Source organism: Dioscorea cayenensis, chromosome 5, assembly GCF_009730915.1.
Source record: "Dioscorea cayenensis subsp. rotundata cultivar TDr96_F1 chromosome 5, TDr96_F1_v2_PseudoChromosome.rev07_lg8_w22 25.fasta, whole genome shotgun sequence".
In the NCBI taxonomy this organism is placed as follows: Eukaryota; Viridiplantae; Streptophyta; class Magnoliopsida; order Dioscoreales; family Dioscoreaceae; genus Dioscorea; species Dioscorea cayenensis.
The window spans coordinates 4,793,701-4,815,278 of NC_052475.1; the positions used below are offsets into that span (position 1 = coordinate 4,793,701).

Below are 21,578 nucleotides of genomic sequence, written 5' to 3' on the forward strand. Positions count from 1 at the left end.
TTCAAATGGGATCCATCAAGCCCTAAGAAAGGTCTACATCCCAAAAGAAATCCTGTACTGCATGGTCTTAGGCATATGAATATCCTCTTGAAATGTGATTTCCCCTCCAATGATTCTTTGTCAATTTTCACAATACTTCCAGAATTCCTTTGCATCAACTCATCCTTGAAATATGTGATCTTTCATATGTGACTCCTCCTAATTGCCATGAATGGTAGACATCGTTTCCTCTTTCCCTCTCCAAACCCTATGATATGGTCAATCCACATTATATTTTTCATTTAGCCTTATTTTCAACTCAGTTGATAAATCACCTTCCCTTCGAAGCCAATCAGACACTTTATTTGCAATCCAATGTTGGGTAGCCATCTTATTCCCACATTTGTTTACTGAGCAACAAGAGTGTTCTTCTTGCATTGTTTTCACCTACATGACATGAACATATATTAATTGTTACTTGATGTCCAATGGAAAGTTAATTAATTATAAGCAACAAATAACTGTTCTTACTTGGAATACACCTTGCTCTCGAACAATTGATACATGTATCCTCCATGAGCATTTATGATCAGCACACCTTGCCGTCATTCTTGATTTGTCGCTTTTGATGTACTTAATAGAAAACTCCATGTTGATCGAATATTGTTCAAGTGCTCTCTGAAATTGATAACAATCTACAAACAAGGAAACAATCTTCATACTCGGATTGTTACTATCATTGTCAAAGCCATCTTTATGAACATCTGATTCGTTATCTGAGTCACTACTATACAATGAATGATAACTTGTCTAACTTTCAATTCGCAAAACCAAGACAACATCTTCAACACAATCTTCTTCATTTGCCATATTGATGTTTTCCTCATTTGCATCAACACTTGGTAGGGTTGCAATAGGGTTGCCATTTGAAACACTTCTTGGAGTGTCTCTCATATCATTTGATTCTAAGTTCATGATTTGCATCAAAGTTACATAAATTTGACACTTCTTTATGTCTTTGTATTCATTGAACATGCTCATGAGATCTTCTTCTCTTCTAATTTCATTGAATAACATCTGATTGTTTTTTCTTGTGACACTCCAAAATATAGGTATTTCATTCATGCCCCATTTGTAGAATTGCGACAGATCCTCCGGCATACTCATTTTGTTGTATAGATCCGTATCCACTGTAATTGTTTTTTTTTTGTTTTCCCAAATGATATTTCATTCTTGTACCATCTTTAATTTCTTTGAAGTATCCATCATATTTGAATGTTAGCTTATATATAATTTCCAAAACTATCTCTCCTTTAAAAAATAAAGACAAGAACAAAATTAAATTATAATCCAAAAATTAAACCCCCATTGAATTGTGGAAAAGTTAAAAGGATGGAAGAAATGTGGACCTGAAACAAGGAACCCTTTTGCTTGCTCCGAGTTACCGTGCTCCACTCCTTTCCTCTTTGCAACTGGTGTTGCAGCAACTTAGCTTAACCTTATTATTAGCATAAGATATGAAGTATAATTAATGGTATCTTGATAACAGTAAGGTTTTGGGTATATTTTGAATACTTAACTTAAGATAATTGACATGACTATTGTTATGAGTACTCACAAGTGTTGTGCTTTAATGGTAGATAAGTATTTATTAATGGCATATATTCAACAGGCATGCATGTGAACTTAAAATTCATGGAAAAAGTTGAATAAGTAAATATAACAATTCAAGCAAAACACACACAATGGCAATGACAGAGAAGTTTGGACATATAGCGATTCAATCAGACCATTAGTTTGGTTTTCTATTTCTCTTCTTTTTCTATTTTAAAAAAAAACTCTTATTAAATACAAGAGATTAGGATTTCAGAGACAAATCTTATTGGATTTCAGCTTACGGTTCTCAATGATGAAACAAAAAGGGTTTCTACAAATGGAGGAAAGCTGAAAAGCTTACAAAAAGAAGAAAAGGAAAAGATAGGAAGAGATTATCACCTGTTGTTACTCCGATTGCTGCTGGATCATAGTTTACCACATGAGGGTATTATGATTTCTAGGATGTGCGGCCGTCGACGGAGAGAGATTTCCGGGATGCGCGGTCGTCGACAGAGAGGGAGGAGGCTTGGAGCCGTTGTTGGCATCGGCAGAGAGGGAGGAGGCTTGGAGCGGCCGTTGGCGGAGAGAGAGGGGGTTTGGAGAGGCTTGGACAGTGTGGATGGTGAGTGTGAGTTAGGGTTGGTTGGGTGAGAGGGTGAGGGTGTGTAAGGGTATTTTTGACATTTTACATACTTTAACCAATGTTTTAACCATAGTTAAGGTAATATAGTTAATTTTTATTCTAAAATTTAACAACAGGGGTATATCCGCAATTCATTTTATTTTTCAAGGGTGTAGATGCAATTATGATGTTTTGGGCCAAAAATATGTAATTTTGTTTATTTTGAGGGGTATATAGTCAAGTTTCCCTTTTTAGATATTAAGTTTAAGGGTATTTATGTAATTTCATTCTTTGAACTAATCGGTACTCATTATTTAATGGCCCATATCTTCATCTTCTTTGAAACTTGTGTTTTGAGGTACTTTTTTTTTCCTTTATTTTTGTTTAATTTGTTGAATGATAATTCTAGTTTATAAATCCAAAAACCTGAAATAAGAATTTATATGTATTGTCAATGCAAGATCAAATGTCTGTCCTCTGAAATTTGGCACAATTGTTGTTTGATGGAATGACTGAGAATATTATTTGAATGTTGCACACTACATGTTTGATCAAATGATTGAGAGACCACTGATTGCTTGATCATACTATAATTTTTAACTGTTAGTTCTAGATGCCAAGTTTATGCAAATACAAGAACTTAAAAAAATTATTAATTTTTCTGGATGTGAAATATGCCCTCAATATTAGATAAGTTATTTGTTCTTTGCATGCTGAGCACTATATGTTTGATGATATGGCTGACAAACCAGTGGTTATTTGGTCATCTGTTTTTTTTATTTTATTTTTATTTAATTATTAGTCCTAGGCTCCTACTTTATGTATTCAATAACCTAAAACAATGGTTATTTTTTGGTATATTTGAATTGTCTTCATTGCAAAATCAACTGTCCATTCTTTGAACATCACACACTAGATGTTTGATGAAATGGCTTAGAGACCAATGGTAGCTTGTTGGTTTCTTAGGAAACTGTTGGCATTTGGCAAATGAGAATTTTAACATGTCTGAATATTCTTCCTACTTATAATAATATGATGATTTCTAAATTTTATGGAATTTGTTTCTGAATTTTGCGATACTAAAAACTTCCATAGCGAGGCCTCACAAAAAAGATGTTTTTATAGCCCAATCTTCAGCATTCTCATGTCCTTTTAGCTTTGCTTTTTCTGATCATCTATCAAATCTTTGTTATTCTGTACTTTGCAGTTTTGATGATTCACCGCATAAAAGCTTTGATTGTTTAGATAGAGAAAATGAAGTAAGAATTATGGCAGCTTGCCGGAGGGATGCTGCTTAGAAGGTCACTCTTGCAAAATTTGGTGTACGTCAACAAGAAGAGACTCTTGAAGTTCCAAAGTGAATTCACTGTTTTCTATAGTTCCAATGAAAAGAACAATGAAGGTGAGGATGAGGAATTGGTCTACTCTGATGTCCCTAGGCCTGGAAAGAAAGGGGAAAGAAAACCATATCCAACCCCCATGAAGGAACTGATAAGAAGAGCCAAGGAAGAGAAGAGAATCCGGCAAGAAAATCCTTGTCGGATGCTTGAGCTCCCACCGGAGAATGGCCTTCTTGTTCCTGACCTCATTGAGGTGGCCAAGCAAGTCTACCATGCAAGAGAATCACTGCTTCACAGTCTCTCTTTGCTCATTGATGGTGAGGCTGCCATTCCTGTCAAGAAGTGCAGGTAAATTAAATTCTTCAATTCTACTTGCCTTGTATAATATTAGTGAGAATTGACAAGTGCCATTTAGTGGGACATGTATAGCGAATAACACAGTATCATTGTCCATCTTCAAATTAAACATCAGGAAGAGTTAGAATAAACCAAACTTTTACACGATGGATCCTCCATAATAATGCCTATTCTTTCTAAATAGTAAGAATAGTGAACATATACAGCATATCTAAATGTCAAATTTATTCCAACAATGTCTAAATGTTTTATCTCAACAAAGTGGACACTTGCTTCATTTCTTGTGTAATTTTTGGATTGCGCAAAAGCTTCATGGAACACTCTTGATGCCTTGTAGGTTTTGCCCAGAGGTTCACATTGGACATTGTGGCCATGAAATAAGGAGTTGTGAGGGCCGGAAAAGTGGATCAAGGGATGGTATCCATGTTTGGGGGCGAGGTGGGATCAGAGATGTCGTCGGCTTCCCATGTTGTTACCACCTTTACGATAGAGTTTGCAAGCCAAGAGTTGGGCACAAAGATAGATTTGGGATTCAAAGACTGCCAGCCATTGTTGAACTCTGTATCCAAGCAGGCCTCAACCTTCCTGGTTATCCAACAAAAAGAAGAACCAAGCCTGTGTATTCAATCGAAGGGAGGATTGTAGACTTTGAACCTGATAATGAAGACAAATCTCTTGATCCTCCACAAGAGCAATTCAAATTTGAAGTGGGATTGACAAAATGTGAGCTGAGTTTAATGGCACTCGAGTCCTGGTTTGAAATGAGATCAGGAGCAGTGAAGCTGATGAAGAAATATAGCGTCGTAACTTGTGGTTATTGTACTGAGGTGCAAGTAGGACCAAAAGGACACAAGGTGAGGATGTGCAAAGCTGCAAAGCATCAGTTTAGGGACGGTCTTCATGCATGGCAAGAGGCCACAATTGATGACTTGATAATGCCAAATTATGTGTGGCATGTCAGGGACTTAAATGGTTCTGCATTGGCCAATGAGATGAAGAGGTATTACGGTAAAGCTCCTGCCATTGTTGAGTTTTGTGTGCAGGCTGGAGCTCCTGTTCCTGATCAGTATGCGAGTATGATGAGGTTGGATGTTGTTTCTCCTGATCTTGATGAGTATGATCTGGTTGCTTGATTCTTGTGTGTTTGTGTTTTGCTGAAGATGGTTAAAACACAAGTGATTTGTTTTGAGAATGCTCTTCTTAGTTAAGTTGTTTATCTTTGACAGTAAAAAAAAGGTCATGTTTTAGATATAAATATGTATACACCCTCTCAAAGCCACATTGATTCACATAAATACAAGGAAAGAATAGTGATCATACATGGAAGGAGTTTCAAACAAATGTAATATCACTGACCAATAATGTGAATAATCTTAACAGAATACCCACAATAAATAGTACGCATTTGAAAAGAAACTTTTAATTAAACATTCAACTTCAACAATACCACATATATAATGTTGACCAATGATAATACCAAAAATAATAATAAGATGTATAAATTGCAGAATCAAAGATTTGTATTGTGAACTAAATGATTTGAACAACGGATATAATTGAAATTAATGATACATTAAAACGCTAACTACATTAACTCCATTCCACGTTCTGTATTAAGTATACTTTGAATACTATTTGAGTTTTTAAAGACAATAAAATAAAAGGAGAATCTAATACACACACTTAATCTAATGCACACACTTAAATAATATACATGGGAAAAAACACTTGTATGATGGTGTCCAGTCTTAGATGCATCACACACATATAATAAATAAAAACACTTAACTTGTCAAAGAAATGCAAAATTAAATATGATCAATTCTACTTAAATGATATGCATTGTTATTTATAAGATCACTTGTATGTCTTTATTTTTTTTGGTTACATCTTGTGAATTAGATATTGATAAATATTAATAAATATAAATAATAAATTAATAGCTTAAGGAAATTGACCAAATAAACTTTTGGTATATATTATAAAATATTCACATTTTTAATATATATAAATATATACATATATATTTGTAAATTCAATCTCCAAATTCTGGGCACTAATTTTTTTTTAGGTATATGACTCTAATTAAGTGAAATTCTTGCCATATTACTTTTTACATATAAAAATCACTTTAGCATACAATTTTAATATTTTAAAACTATTTAATTTTTATTTAAAAATACCCATCATTTAGTTTATGAATACAAATCTAGAGAGATCTTTTCGCATATTGCAAATATGATTGATTAACTGTGGGAATAAATAAAAAATAAAAATATTTACTGAAGGTTGAAATTCCATTAGCAACCTTACCTGAATTTCATAATCAAAATTTATTAATAAAAATATTTTAGTTAGGTCCAAAAGAGAACTTTGCTTAGACATACGTATATAAGCAGGTAATTTTCAATATTTCTTTGGTATTTTTACTTGTTTATATACTTTAAAAATCAATTTACAAATTTAATAAAAATTATGTATTTTACTTGTTTTGAAGATGCATGTGGAGAGAAGATGTAAAAGATAGTTTAATCTTTCTTATGAGGCTTAAGTGCACCATTGGTGCATATCCTTTGGAATAGCATGTATGCATATTATTTTTTTTTTAATTTTATTTATTTATTTGTTTATTTATTTTGAGGTAGGGCGACAATAACTAACTCTTAGGGACACGGGCGGGGAATTATTACTTTTTTGAAACTAGATAGTGCGGTCAAGGGAAATCGAACTCGCATCTCTCCCAAACGAGGGGACTCGGAGTACCGCTAGGCTACAAGCCCTTTGGTGCATATATGCATTTTGGTCAAATATTTTGTATATTTAAACTTGTTTAAACTGATATTACTTCAATAACGTGATAACTGTATATATCATACATGTCACTTCACTAGTCTTAAAAATAAAGTTTATTATTTTTATATAACTAACATAACACAACTTACCATGTTAGCTACCACTTAGCATATTTTAAAATAAAATTTTACTTTTTATAAGATTCTAAAACTTTTATTTATAATTTTTTAAATGTATAAAACATAATGTTTTATTATTTTTACATTTACCCTGACATTAAAATTTTTTTTAATTTAACACTTATCCATAGCTAATTAAACCTGCATCATTGGATGCAAATAACATGGTCAATTTCACTAATCATTAAAAGAATACTCTTACAATAATTATTTTTTAAAAAAATTGTTAATTTATAACTTATAAGTGTTATAAAAACCCTACCAACCATTGTCCACTTAATCCACCTAATTTTTCCTAGATCCATGGATCCAGTTCTAACACTAATATCAAACTGTTTTATTCCGCTTGCATTGATAATCCAAGCATGGTCAATTTCACACTGCATATGAGAATGCATGTCTTTCTTATTGCAGTTTATTTAAAACATTTTTTTTTATATAAATACATACTATTAAATAGGTTTAGCTATCAACCTGTTTTGCATTAATTAACTACATATTTTAGTATTTTGAATATCAATTTTAAATATAATATTTCCATTTTGTTGGGATGAATTTTGATTTATAATATAAACTCTTAAAATACTTCTGAACTTAAAATTTTTTAGCAAACTTAAATTAAAAGTATATTGTAATTTTAGAGAGAAATAATTAAAAATATGAATCAAAATTAATATGTATCAACCATAACTGAGTCAATACCCATAATTAATGAATAAGGTATAAAACAAGTAATAAAATTTACAAAATATAAATTCACAATGATAAGTAAACCTTAATTATTAAAAAAAAAACTATCCACTCATTACCAAATATACCCAATAGAATATTTAATCGAAAAATGAACCTATATATGAATAAAAGAAAATTATATGCTGATCCGTAACTACTATTAGTTGAGGACAAAATTGTATAAAACATACAACGACAAGGGAAAATTGTAAGGATGAAGAAAATTTTGTTCATTTTTAACTGATAATTAATTGTTTCTCACCTATTTTCATTAAAAATTATATTAGAAAGTTGAAGAAAAAATTGTCTAAAAATTTTAGTTCAAATTAAAATCACTATCAATCCAAGATAAACTACTATTTTGATGATAATCTGATTATCTTGTTTCTTGATAATATTTCACTTTTAGAAATTTTAAATTACTATTAATATTACCCCTGGAACTAAACTTTGTTCTTACCAAAATTAATAACGATAAAATTAATAGTTGATTTATTAATAAAATACATAATTTTCTTTTTATTTTTGTCCATAACTAAATAATTTAAATATTCTCCAAAAATTTTTATTTTATTTTATTATCCCAAAAACTTAATATATTTTACATTTAATAATTTATAATCTTAATATGGCAAATTGATTTGAATTACATTTTGAATGAAAATTATTGATTGTGATAAGTAGTGAACTGTTAATAAAAAAATCAATGAATTAGTGGAAGTCATGTAAAATGTCACCAATCACACAATCTATATTGAATAAAAGACCTTGAAAGTTGCACTGTATAATCTAACCCAATTTTGTCAAGAGAAACATTATTAATTAACTAATCAATGAACTAATTTAATATTTCAAAATAAAACAAAATCTAATATCATAAAATTCTACTCTGAATGATATGCACTTGTTATTTTACTGTATGTATACTTTTATAATATTCAAATTACTTGCATGTCAAAAATTATTTATTTATTTATTTATTTTTAATTACTTTTACATTTGTACACCTTTGCCAATTAGATATAGAGCAAGTGAATATTTAAAAATAAATTACCAACTCAAATAAAATTGATCAAATAACCTTCTCTATATAGTCCGAAAATGAGGGACATCAAGGGAATATAAAGTAAAGGGAGGGTTTTGGAGGATCAGAGTGAGCCATTCCCTCATTTGGATAGATATTTTGAAATTTAACGAAGGGAAAAGAAGGGTTAACTCTGACATTCGAAACCTCACTTTTTATAGCCTCTTGATAGGGGGTGCCGGGGAGGGAGAACCTCAAAATTTTAAAATATTTTAAAAGACCTTAATACTTTTACTTTTAAAATTAATTATATAACGTCACTTCATAAGTTTCTTCTTTCGCTTATTTCAATCTAATTTTATTTTAATCAAATATTCACATGACACCCATCACATATTCTTGTTTTTATGTATTTCTTTTTTGTTTTATGTTAATTTAATTATTTTATATTTTAGAAGACCTAATCAAGCATCAGTCCATTGTAATGATGCAAATAGCAATATTTTATTTTGTCCTATACAAGACAATAATATATGATATATTTTCAAAGGAAAAATAAATGGTAGTATTTGAGAAGGGGAAAAATTAAAGTATAAAAAAATCAAAATTATAATGATAATTGTAATAATTTTAATATTTATTAAAAAAATTTACTTAAAGTGTGAATTTATTTGAGATATTTATAATGCATGTGTTTAAATAGAAATAAGTAATTTTTTATTTAATAATAAGGGTATAATTGGTAAATCATATTATTATATATCTTTTCCATTCCCTTCCTTAAAGAAACAAGGTTTATTAAAAAACTCTCATTTCCCTTCCCTCCATAAAATTTGTCTATCCAAACAAGGGTTGAACCCTTTCTTTTCTTTCCCTTGCTTTCCCTTCCCTTCCCTCCCCTTATTTTCCCTTCTACTTTTGAATCCAAATACTATATAAAGTATATATTTCCTTTTCAAACATTTTTTAGTATGTCTTTTTTACGTGATGAACTTCATAATTTTACAACATTGACTCTAGGGGTGGAGCCAAAAAATTTTTTTAGGAGGAGGGGCCAATAAAAAAAATATAGTATTCAATTTTCACACAAATTAATTTAATTCATTGAAGTTGCATCAATAGTTGATCTCTTAGATGATTAAAATTTCAAGATTAGGGAAAGGAGTTTCACCTTTAGGGATGGATGATAATTGCCTTTCCGTAATTTTTTTTTTTTGTGAAATGTACATCAATAGTTTCTCTTACACCTATTATAATTTGTAATTAAAAAAATAAAAACTTTAATAATATATATAAAAAAAATCACATGCTTTCAATTACCAATACAAATTAAAGAATAAAAAACCTACATGATAAAATAATTTCTTGTATTTGAACAAATAAAAAAAATCACCCGCAAGCAAAAGGTTTGGGATGCCTGGACGATTCAATGACCATTAAGTTTTTGGTAAATTTTATAGTAAAAATCAACCATTTGAATGACATCTAGATATAATACATGTTTTATTTTAAATTATTTAATTATTTTAATTAGATTCTTATTAGGAGTAATTAAGCTTATATTTTTTGTAATTAATTAGGAGTAACTAAGTGGATCTATTTTCAAGAGTAAAGAGATTAGTTGGGAGCATTTCTAAGTAAAGGGACCAAAAGAGAAGAGAAAGAGAAGTAGAGGGACCAATTCGGGTATTATACCTAAAAATTAATATATTTAGGTAAATGCCATGTTAGCTAGGGAGGATGCTTGACGAGGCTACTGACATGGAGGCAACCCTAAAATTGATTTATGTAGCTAGATACCATGTATATGGAGATAGTCATAAAATTGATATATGTAGTCAGATGCCACGCTAACTATAGATGACATGGTTGTTGATGTGGTGACCTCCGTATTAATTGATATATCTAGCTAGATGCTACGTCAGCTAGCAAGGATGGATGAAGCGACTGCCGATGTGATGATAGCCATAAAAATTGATATATCTAGCTAGATGCCACATTAACTAACTAAGATGGATGATATGGTTGTTGGTGTTGCTGTATCTAGCTACAATGGACAAGTTGGGTGAAATGGACAAGCCAAAGAGGATGGATAACGTGTCAAAGGGGGGTTGACAAGGATTTTTCAACGCCCACTCCAGCAATTTGATTCTTGAATCCTTCAAGTGACCTTCAAGTGAAACAAAATTGAAGATGAGTGACCCATTCAATGCAAATTAAAGTTTGATTACTAAATTGAAACAAGACTATACTTAAGTGATCTATTCAAATATTAACTTATTGTTTTTTATTTAAATTATTATTTTTTAAAGTGGTTCAGGAGAAAATTTCCTTTAGAAAAAAGGCTTAATTAAAAAAAACTAGATGTTGAAGTATAAAGAGGTTTATTTAATAAAGGAAATTTACAAGAATGTCATTTTAAAATTTGCTTCAAAAATTAAATAATTAGAGGCTTTTTTTCAAATCCGTCTGAAAAATTTAAAATTAAGGAAGGTTTTTGAAAATTTTATCCAAAAATTAACAATCATTAATGATGTTTGAAATTTGCCTTAAAAAATGTACTTACAACTTTTTATTTAATGTGTTCAATGCCAATAAGCACAAAACAAGATATTTAACCATCTATTTTGTATAATTTATATTATCATATAACAAAAATATGATGAAAATAAATTGGCAAAACTGACACTACAAGAAAATGCAAAATTAGAAACACAAAGTTAGAAATGGAATTTACTACGTTTTTAATTACAACCGAATTGAAAAGGAATAAAAATCCCTTTCAAATTTAAAAATGGAAGGCTTAGTTGTTTTTAACGTGTTACTAATAACAATGGATTAGAAACGACAACTTCAAAATATAATTTATTAAAGCATTATTAATTATCCATTTCTAATTCGTTGTTAATAGAAAGGGCTAAAAACGGATTTAAAAATTCATATTTTGTTTAAATATTATAAAATATTATAAAAAATCCGTTTATAATCCGTTTCTAATAGAAAGGAACTTGAAACGAATTTAAAAAAAAAAAAATCATATTTTAGTATAATATTATTAAAAATTATAAAATATCCGTTTCTAATCCGTTTTTAATAGAAAGGGACTAGAAACGGATTTAAAAATTCATATTTTGTTTAAATATTAATAAATATTATAACTATCCATTTCTAGTCAGTTTTTAATAGAAAGGGATTTGAAACGGATTTAAAAATACATATTTTAGTACAATATTATTAAATATTATAAAATAGCCATTTCTAATCCATTTCTAATAGAAAGGGATTAGCAACCGATTTAAAAATTAATATTTTGTTTAAATATTATAAAATATTATAAGTACAATATTATTAAATATTATAAAATAGCCATTTCTAATCCATTTCTAATAGAAAGGGATTAGCAACCGATTTAAAAATTAATATTTTGTTTAAATATTATAAAATATTATAATATATCCATCTCTAATCCGTTTCCATTAGAAAGAGACTTGAAACGGATTTTAAAAAAAAATCATATTTTAGTACAATATTATTAATAGAAATTGTTCAAATAGTCCCCCATACTTCACCATATCTATAAAGAAACCCTTAATTTTGACATATCCCCAAAAACACCCTCAATGATCATGGCCATAACTTCTCAGTCCAACCGTTTGTTAACGGTGTGAAATTGGGTGTGAATTTACTAAACTACCCTTGAAGCATTATCCAATTTCAAAGCATTGGGGCCATCAGATTAGTCAAGTCGTTGCCCATCCTAAGGAATGAAAGAAACTTAGGGCTCATCTTCTTCTCCACCGGCCTTAGTTGTTGCTATCCACGCCCGAAAAAAAGACACTTGAGTTTCCCCTGTGCTAGAGCTTGCTTTCGGTGATTGAAGCCACGCTTCAACGTGACAGAGAGGAGAAGTGACCTATCCCCAAACTTGATAAGATCAATGCCCGATAAGACCCAATCGGCAACCCTTTTGCTTATCAATTGGAAGAATTCATGTTGTTATGCTTTAATTTGTGTGTGAGTTTGATAAGTATTCCGGATACATTATTAGTTTCTTGCATTCTTGTTCAAATATTGTGAGTGAAGTGCTAGTCTTGATTCATAGACTGTTATAGAAAATATTGTAGATAGTTATAAGATAAATCAAATTTTATTTTTAATCCAGACATGTTCTTTCAATTATAATGTTTTACATTCAAATTTTGTATCCTTGAAGGTGTTATTGATTGTCACCATGGAGAAATGTTATAGATTATGAGAAGAATCAAGTAATGTAGTACATCTGGAGAGTAAATCTTATAATACCATTCTATGCACAACTAACTCTCTCTTGTCTTGATTTAAACTCTGAAACAATCCCATTTGATGTTTGCTCTATTCAGTTTTTCATCATTATTGTGTATATATGTACAATTTTGTTTAGCTATTGGAAAATTCAGTATTTCAATTGGAGAATTAGTGCATTTACTATTATTTCAATTGGAAAATTTAATTTGACCAATATATTTTTGGTGTATATATGGAATCAATGCATCTTGTCATGCTGTTGACACCAAATATATCCTTTACCTGTATGGCGTGAATTGTTGTGAGCCTCACTTTGGTCTAGAATGCAGTGCTTGTGCTGTCTACCTTATACATGAATATGTTTACTAACTTAATGATTTGTTTGTGCAGTGCCACATTATGGCAAGTGGTTTTGGGAATCATGTTAATGGACAATACTATTCAGCACCACTTGTAGACACCATACATGAATTGAGGGACAAGATGAGGCGAAGGCACTGGGATATACTGAAGTGAACACCGTTTAGCCATCTAATGGACATTGAACCCATGGTCCAAGAGCGCAGTACACTAGACTCTTTGATGCACGTGTTTGACGAGCGGACGAGAACATTTAAACTTAGGGAGAGCCATTTACATTTCAGGATTGAGGATGTCTCCTTTTTACTCGGCCTAAAGTGTGAAGACATTGCTATAGAGTTTAAGAGGAAGAAGGAACACTACAGGCTAGAAGAGGAATACTTCACAAAAAGCGTAGATAGAAACAAGGATTGTTTGGTGAGGGTATTACAGGGCTTGGTCCTTAAGAAAGATCATAAGGTCGAGGAAAATTTTGTTAAGCTTTTATTGATATACATTATGGGATTCTTGTTGTTTCTGACCACTTGTTGTTCAGCACTAGCATGGTTAACTCATTATGTTGATGATTTGTCCATAGTTGGTGATTATGTATGGGTGCACGTGACGCATAGATTTGTAATGGAAGATGTACTTGGCACATCCAGTCGAGTGAATGATAGGTATTCTGGTAAGTTATCAAGTCCCGGGTACTTAAGGGGTTGTGTAGTTACCCTTAATCTTTGGTTTTATGAAGTCACTGGGACTGGGAAGAGAACCTACCACGGAAAATCACCACGCATCCTGGGCTACGGTGAAAATAGTTTCAAGAAACAATCTGGTGTTGAAGCCCTTATGGAGACACTGAAGGGATAGGAAGTAAGTTTTTTATTGTTCATTATGTTTAGAAATTGTGTCAACTGTTTATTTTCCAAATTAATGCTATTTTATTTAACTTTGTGTTTATATTGTGTATAATTTGTTGAGATCCTCAATTAGTGGTTGGAAATAACATTAACACATATGTTTAATGAGTTACCATTCAGCTGTTTGTGTTTTTGTTTATAATCAGTAATTGGTGTTTATAAAATCACTTTAGTATTGTATATGTTGGATACTTGTTTATTTTATATGGGTCATTGTTGGTATTTGCTAATGCTTGGTATTTTCCACTAGTTTTTCGCCTTGGTCCCAGAGAATGAGTACGAGGTTGACCTTATTGGCAGTGGAAAACTTGACAGCAGGACCACACGAAGACCCGTTGTAGAATCCTCCACAACAATACAGTCATCAATATTGGTGAAGACAATACCCAAAAAGGAAAAAGAAGTTGGTAGAGAAGGACACCCTCAGAAGAAAAGTAGACGAAATATCCGTTCTGATAGTCCTTAATGGACGGGTAGCTACCGTTTGTCCACTGCAAGACCTTAAGGAAAGGTTAATGATGACAAGAAACTAGATATGGTCTTAAATGAAGTCAAGGAACTTAAAGAAAGAGTCATCATACTTGAGGAAAAAGTTAGCATAAATTGTGAAAAGGATAAGCTGCCTGAGACAGAGGGAGAATTGAAGGTTAATGTTGAACCTTCCCATGAAGAATTAACACATGCCCCCCAAAGTAAACGGTTGAAAAATAATGCCACAAAGCGAGGACAGAATAAACCTCATACCAATGAACCAGTGGAGGGCACATTTTATACCAAGCCACTCACCCGTGCTGTGAAGGCTTCAGCTGCATCTCATCTTGTACCCGAACCCGAACCCGCCCAGTCAAAAAATTTTGCCCCCTCTCGAAAAGGTAAAAAGAATGATGCAAAACCACCATCTGAGGTGAATGTAGTTGGCAATGAAACATTAGACGCCATGGGAGAGTAGTAGAGTCACTCACATCCCTCAAAAATGGGGTAGCTTCAGCCAACAGAGACAATAAACAAGTAGATGATACAGATAAAATAGAGAAGCTGACAGATGTACCAACAGATTTCATCCCTCCAACTAAGCGACCTCAGGGTTTTGCACGACTGGACAAAAGATGCAACAGATGATGTTGTCAATATTCCTCAATTATCGGATGGATGCGTAAGTGTTTAACAGGTTTTAATTTGTTTATTTTTTGGCTTAGTGTTCAAATTATGTCGTTTCCTCTATATTTGTAGCCTCCTAACGAAAATGATACTTTGCGTTTCAATTATTTCAGTTTCTGTTCAATTATATAAATAAAATGTCCATCTGATTAGTATAAGAGTTGTGTGTATTTTTGTTTGTTCACAAACATGATTAATGATTTCTTTAATTTCTTGCCCCACCATCTCAGTGACATATGCTTGGAGCAATGAATTCGGCCATACCATTCGTGATTATCTTCACGCTTTGGTTGATGGGAAGTATATGGTTCCTGATGACATTGTTGACACATTTGTCTTGATACTACTTGATTCTTTGAGACCTTACCTGCCCAGTTTAAGCGATTAGCCATGATTACCAGACCAATGGTGCTTGTTGTGTCAAAGAGACCTAATTCTAAGATGGATTGAATAAATTGGTGGCACCGCCCTTGGATGTATACACAACTGTTGATGTTGTTCTTATGCCGATAATACTACACAAGCATTACCACCTTCTTGTTTTGGATAAAGAAAATCGGGAATATCGTCATTACTCCTCACTTGCGAGCCTTGTCTATGATAATGATGCGATTGCAATGGCTACTCCTAAAACTTAATTAATTCTCTCAATGTTTCCGTTATTTGTTATGATTTACGCCTCCATTTTCTTCTCTGAAATATAGCACTTGCTTTTTGACAATTTATTGAAAGTAAAGCTTGGATTTATTGACACTGGTGAATACCTACCTGTGCACTTGCATGATTATCCCCAGTAAACGGCAGGCAATTTGGATTGCCCTGTTTATGTAATGCGATTTTTGGAATTGATACTACAAGGCGAGAAACTTGAACTGCCAGTCGGTGATGTGGTATACTATTGGCTTCTCTACCCAACGCGGATCTTCTCAAATGGCGTACTACGCACCCCTGTCTAGAAAAGAGGATAATACACAAATTGAAAAGGAAAAGCCTGGAACTAGAGGTGGGCACGGGCCGGTTAACCGGGCCCGGAACCGGCCCGTGCTACGATAGAAAGCCCCGCCGGGCCGGGTTGACCAGCGACAGCCCGGGTCCGGTTCACTCAAAGAATGAACCGGACCCGCCCGCTTTATCAGCGATGCCGCTGGGTCCGGGCCGAGCCCGTTTGACCAGCGGGTTTTTTATCATTTTTATTATATTAAATAATATTTTATTATTAAATTATAATATTTTATTAGAAATGAAATGAATAAACTTTCAAAAATAAGGTCAAAGATGAGATTCGAACCGAGGACCTTCACCATAGGAATTATCCCATTAACCAATTGATCTACACATCTTCCATGTTTAAATATAAACAATAAATAAATATAAAGAAGTTGCAAATTTTTTTAAAAAAATTTAATTCCAAACAACAAAAAAATTAAAATAATTTATAATAACTAAAATTTTTTTAAGAAATATCAAAAATAATTTCAAAAAGGATAAAATAAGTTACATTTTTATTTGTTTATCTATCAAATTAAATTATTAGCACAACTTTTTAAGTTCAACAAAAATTACATATCAAGTAGTATTCTTATTTTAAATTAAAGTTATCATCAACTTATTTATTTATTATAGTTTAGGTTGCCTCTAGATTTCAATTTGGTCTTTAACTATAGGATTATTATTGTGCTCATCATGTTGTCATTGAAAAAAGTCACTAATCAAAATAATATGGTGTTAACTATTATTCAAAGATGTTCCTTTTTTACTAATATATTTTTTTATAAATTAATATACATAATTTAAAAATAATTTTTTGTAATTTAATTTTTTATTTTATAAATTGAAACAAAATAATCTAATATATATGTGACAAATAAGAGCGCTCCTATTGAAGAGAATTTAAGAGTGTGCATGTGTAGGAATTAGTGCTTATGAGCCAAAAGACGATTAACAAAATAATTATTTTTTTAAAAAAATATTTATAAAAATTTATTTTTTGATACTTTGATATTTTTACATATTGATTTATATAGTTTTTTAATTTATTATATGGTCTCTTAATTTTTTTATAAAAATAAATATATATGTAAAAATATTTTTGATCCATATCCTATATCTATCTATATATAATTTTCTAATAGATGTCAAAAAATAAAGAGTAGCTCAAGTGGTTTGTTTTTGTTGTCCAAGTTTAAGGTCATGGGTTCAAATCCCATGACCAACATGCATTTACTAAATAGTAATAATAAACCATGTTGCACAGTGTTTATTTCTTACATGGGCTTGGCCCGGCGGGTTGGCCCGCCGGTCCAACCGCGAGCCAACCCGCCGGGCCACGGGTTGAGAGAGCTGACCCGTAACCCGGCCCGCCTCAGAATACGGGCGATTGCGAGTCACGAACCGCCCGCCCGGTTCAGGTGACCAGCGGGCGGTTCCGAGCCGGGCACGGGCCGGGCGGGTTGCGCGGACGGCCCGTGCCCACCTCTACCGAACTAATGATATAAAAGAACTTCCACCTACAATGACAGTGTCACCCATGTCCCAGAAGAGGATCCTGTTTAAAGCACATTATCTAAAACAACAAAAGGTAACATGGCCATAGATCCCCCCACACCATCCATATTTGGAACAATTGAGACCTCAACTGACCCACCCAAGAGGTTTGAAAATGTGTTGGAATGAAATACAATTATCTAGTTTATATGTCGTACTATTTTATATTTTGTATTAATGTTTGAAACATGAAAATCAGAACTTCTATTATACATTATATGTCATCTGCAAAATTTGTTGGATGAAAATTAGAACTTCCAATTTACTATTTTTACATTAATATTTGAAACATGAATGTCATTGACTGTTTCTCAATTTTCTATCCATAATCTCAATTTCCAATATACAATGTCAATTTGTTGTATATGTCTTCAATTTCCTATAGATATTATCGAATTTCTACACATATTCTCAATTTACTTTAGTTTTTGTCAATGTTTAATACATAAATTTGATTTAGGTTGTACAATGTCAAGTTTTATAAAGATTTTCAATTTTCTGTATATATTCTCACTTTCCTGTATATATTGTCAATTTCCTTTATATATTGTCAATTTCATGTACATAATGATCTTGTTCTGAGTATTAATTACTTCTAGTGATCGGTTTTGCAAGTCTTTGTTTATATCCGTTAGTTGACCTTCGATTAACATAGCCATCACTGTACATCGAGTATCATAACAAAATGGCTAAAGAGATAGCATTTCATATCAAAATAGTTGCGTTTGAACAATCAGTCTGCAATGACCTCATTGAATGTAACTCGATTGTGGCCAACTTCATTACAACGACTACAGTGCAACTCTTGTTTGTTAAAAGTTTGTGACTCAATCCTTCGACGCCTTGGTCACCCTGGCCTTTTCCTTGTTACAGGTGGCCTAAGATGAAGATCTTTGCAATTGTCCATTGGTTTGTTATGGTCTGGGATAGGATAAATTGGGTTACCGTACACTATATTGTACATGCTGACAGTGTAATAGTCGTCAACGAACCGGTGAACATTGGCATCTGTTTGCATGATGGCCACACAAGAATGTTTACACAATAGGCCATACACTTCCCAACATTTGCAAGAGCATGTCCTATCGTGTAAGTTGACGGAGTTGCTTTGATTGTCTATCACTTCAACTTGCACCTCGTTAGAATGACCTACAATCAAACACCGACTTTCTTCCACTTTATCTTCAATCTTCTTGTGTATCTCTGGACGTAGGTGAGTCTCCCATTTGTGATAGTGTTGTTGGCGATCACACATCATGTTCATCAGTTTGAACCTGAACATCAACATTAAAGGCTATTTATGAATCGGAACTTAAGTAATTGTATAGTAATATCTAAAACTAATTGACAAATCATATGAATATCAATAAATTAAAATTATAAATATGAACATGATATTATAAACAGTTATATCAATAACTAAACACGAACATAACATTTATAGTTTAAAGAACGTAAATCTTCATCTATACACCATAAATAATCAATAGATCTTAAATACTGTTATTTAGTTAAAAAAAACAAACATAATGCCCGAATTAGAAGAACCAATATGAACACACCTAATCGAGTCAACCATGTTGCATATAGGGAGGTGGCGTGCCTCCTTGATCCAAGCATTGAATGACTTAGCCACGTTAGAGTACATCTCACCCCCACCGCTGACTTCTTAATAGGTAATTAGACTAATGTGCTACTTCTGATTTGTTAAACAACCAAAGATGCACTTATGATGAAGTGGTAGATAGCTCATTCACAGCTTCTTCATATTCCGTGGATGTGCACGCATACGCGACCTTAGTAATCAACCTCTAGCACTCATCTTTTAATGCCTTACCAAGCCTGCTGTTGATATTGAGGAAGTTTGCATGTAAATGTCTCACACAATATGTATGTGCAGATGGAGGAAAAACCTTAGCAAAAGCATTGATAAGTCCCTTCGACTGATCCGATATGAATGTAATGTTTTTCTCATAGTCCTCATCGCTGTATAATGCATCACCTAAAGTTGAAATAAACCATGCCTAATTCTCATTTGCCTCATTGTCCACAATGGCAAATGCTAAATGGAAAATTCCTTCATTACCATCCTTACCCGTTGGGCCTAAGAGGATACGACCATATCTTCCCATCAAATGAGTTCCATCAAGAAAATGTAATGGTTTGCAGCCTTTCTTATATGGTAGGTGCACACCATGATCGAGCAATATATCCTGTTGTATATCTATAGCCATATATAGAGGACGTTGACAAAGTTTTTGAATCATATGCTTACTAACCCATTTCTTTCGTTGCTTTGGGATGGGATGTCATGCCAATACCTCCGCCACATGTGTGAAAATCTCATACTGTTTTAATCCTAAATGTGAGGAAATTACCTTCCCTCGATGCATGAATGTGTTGATACCTATCGGCCGCACATGTCACGGTTACTCTCTGTTTATCATTTTTTATGAAACGGAAGTTGAAATTATGTTTGATAGTGAAGTCATACAATGTCTCCTTGAATTTTTCTGCATTTCATAATGTTGTCCGATTGTAGTTATGCCATTCTCATAATTCAGTGAATAATTGAATGGTGCTATGGCTGCCCCACATGGCATCTCTGGCACCAAGGGGTTTAGGTTATATGAGGCACTTTGTGATATTGGTTCCCTGGTTACGGGAGTATTAGACAATTAGTACGTTATGTAAGCAGTAATAGTCATAAATAAATAAGTAGTAACTTATATTAATAAAAACGATCATAAATGAACAATTGTCACATTATAAAAGCAGAAACGACCGTTAATAAAATTTTAAAGTTGGTTATAACTAAAACAATGACTTAATAAACATGCAAATGAGAAAATAACGCCAATTTAACTTTAATGAGTGAGTGAGTGTTAAAAAATTGAAAAAAGTGTACACCTAAAGGAGGTCGGTATTTAGAACAGGATCGACGACCCGGAGGGATGCTCTACCATTTTCTCAACCACCAAGTTAACTATATTCTTCTCGAAAGCATGGTGAATGTTGTACATTCTTTGGAAATCATTGTTTGAGCTAATACAAGCCGTCATATTCTTCTCGTCAGGGATTAAATAATTTACTCTTACTAGAGGAGAATGAAGGGACCAACGTGTGCATATTTCATCAAACATAGACTCCCTTTCAGACATAATGGAGAACTCTAAGATACAACCGTCTTCATTGTACTTTGCAATATTATAAAATGTATCCATACGAGGCCGAGGCCTGCAGGTAAAAAAATAAATATAACAAAAATGAATAAACCCAAACTCATCAGCATCAACAAACTAAAAAATAATTTCCCTATTATTAAATATTATAAAAATATCCATTTCTAATCCGTTTTTAATAGAAAGGGATTAGAAACGGATTTAAAAAATCATATTTTGTGTAAATATTATTAAATATTATAAACTATCCGTTTCTAGTCCGTTTCTAATAGAAAAGGACTTGAAACAGATTTTAAAATTCATATTTTAGCACAATATTATTAAATATTGTTTCTAATCCGTTTGAATAGAAAAGGAATAGAAATGGATTTAAAAATTTATATTTTGTGTAAATATTATTAAATATTATAAACTATCTATTTCTAGTCCGTTTCTAATAGAAAGTGACTTGAAAGTACAATATTATTAAATATTATTAAATAATCGTTTCTAATTCGTTTCTAATAGAAAGGGACTAGCAATGGAT

At 32.1% G+C, this 21,578-nt stretch overlaps 1 protein-coding gene across 1 annotated transcript; it reads left to right on the forward strand.

The window, feature by feature from the left end:
* Window positions 1-3,382: 3,382 nt before the first annotated feature.
* On the forward strand, window positions 3,383-5,086 carry LOC120260688 (APO protein 3, mitochondrial). Its single transcript, XM_039268229.1, has 2 exons — window positions 3,383-3,885; window positions 4,232-5,086. Exons 1-2 carry the CDS (start codon window positions 3,485-3,487, stop codon window positions 5,025-5,027), a joined length of 1,197 nt encoding a protein of 398 aa, XP_039124163.1. The 5' UTR covers window positions 3,383-3,484; the 3' UTR covers window positions 5,028-5,086.
* Window positions 5,087-21,578: the final 16,492 nt, after the last annotated feature.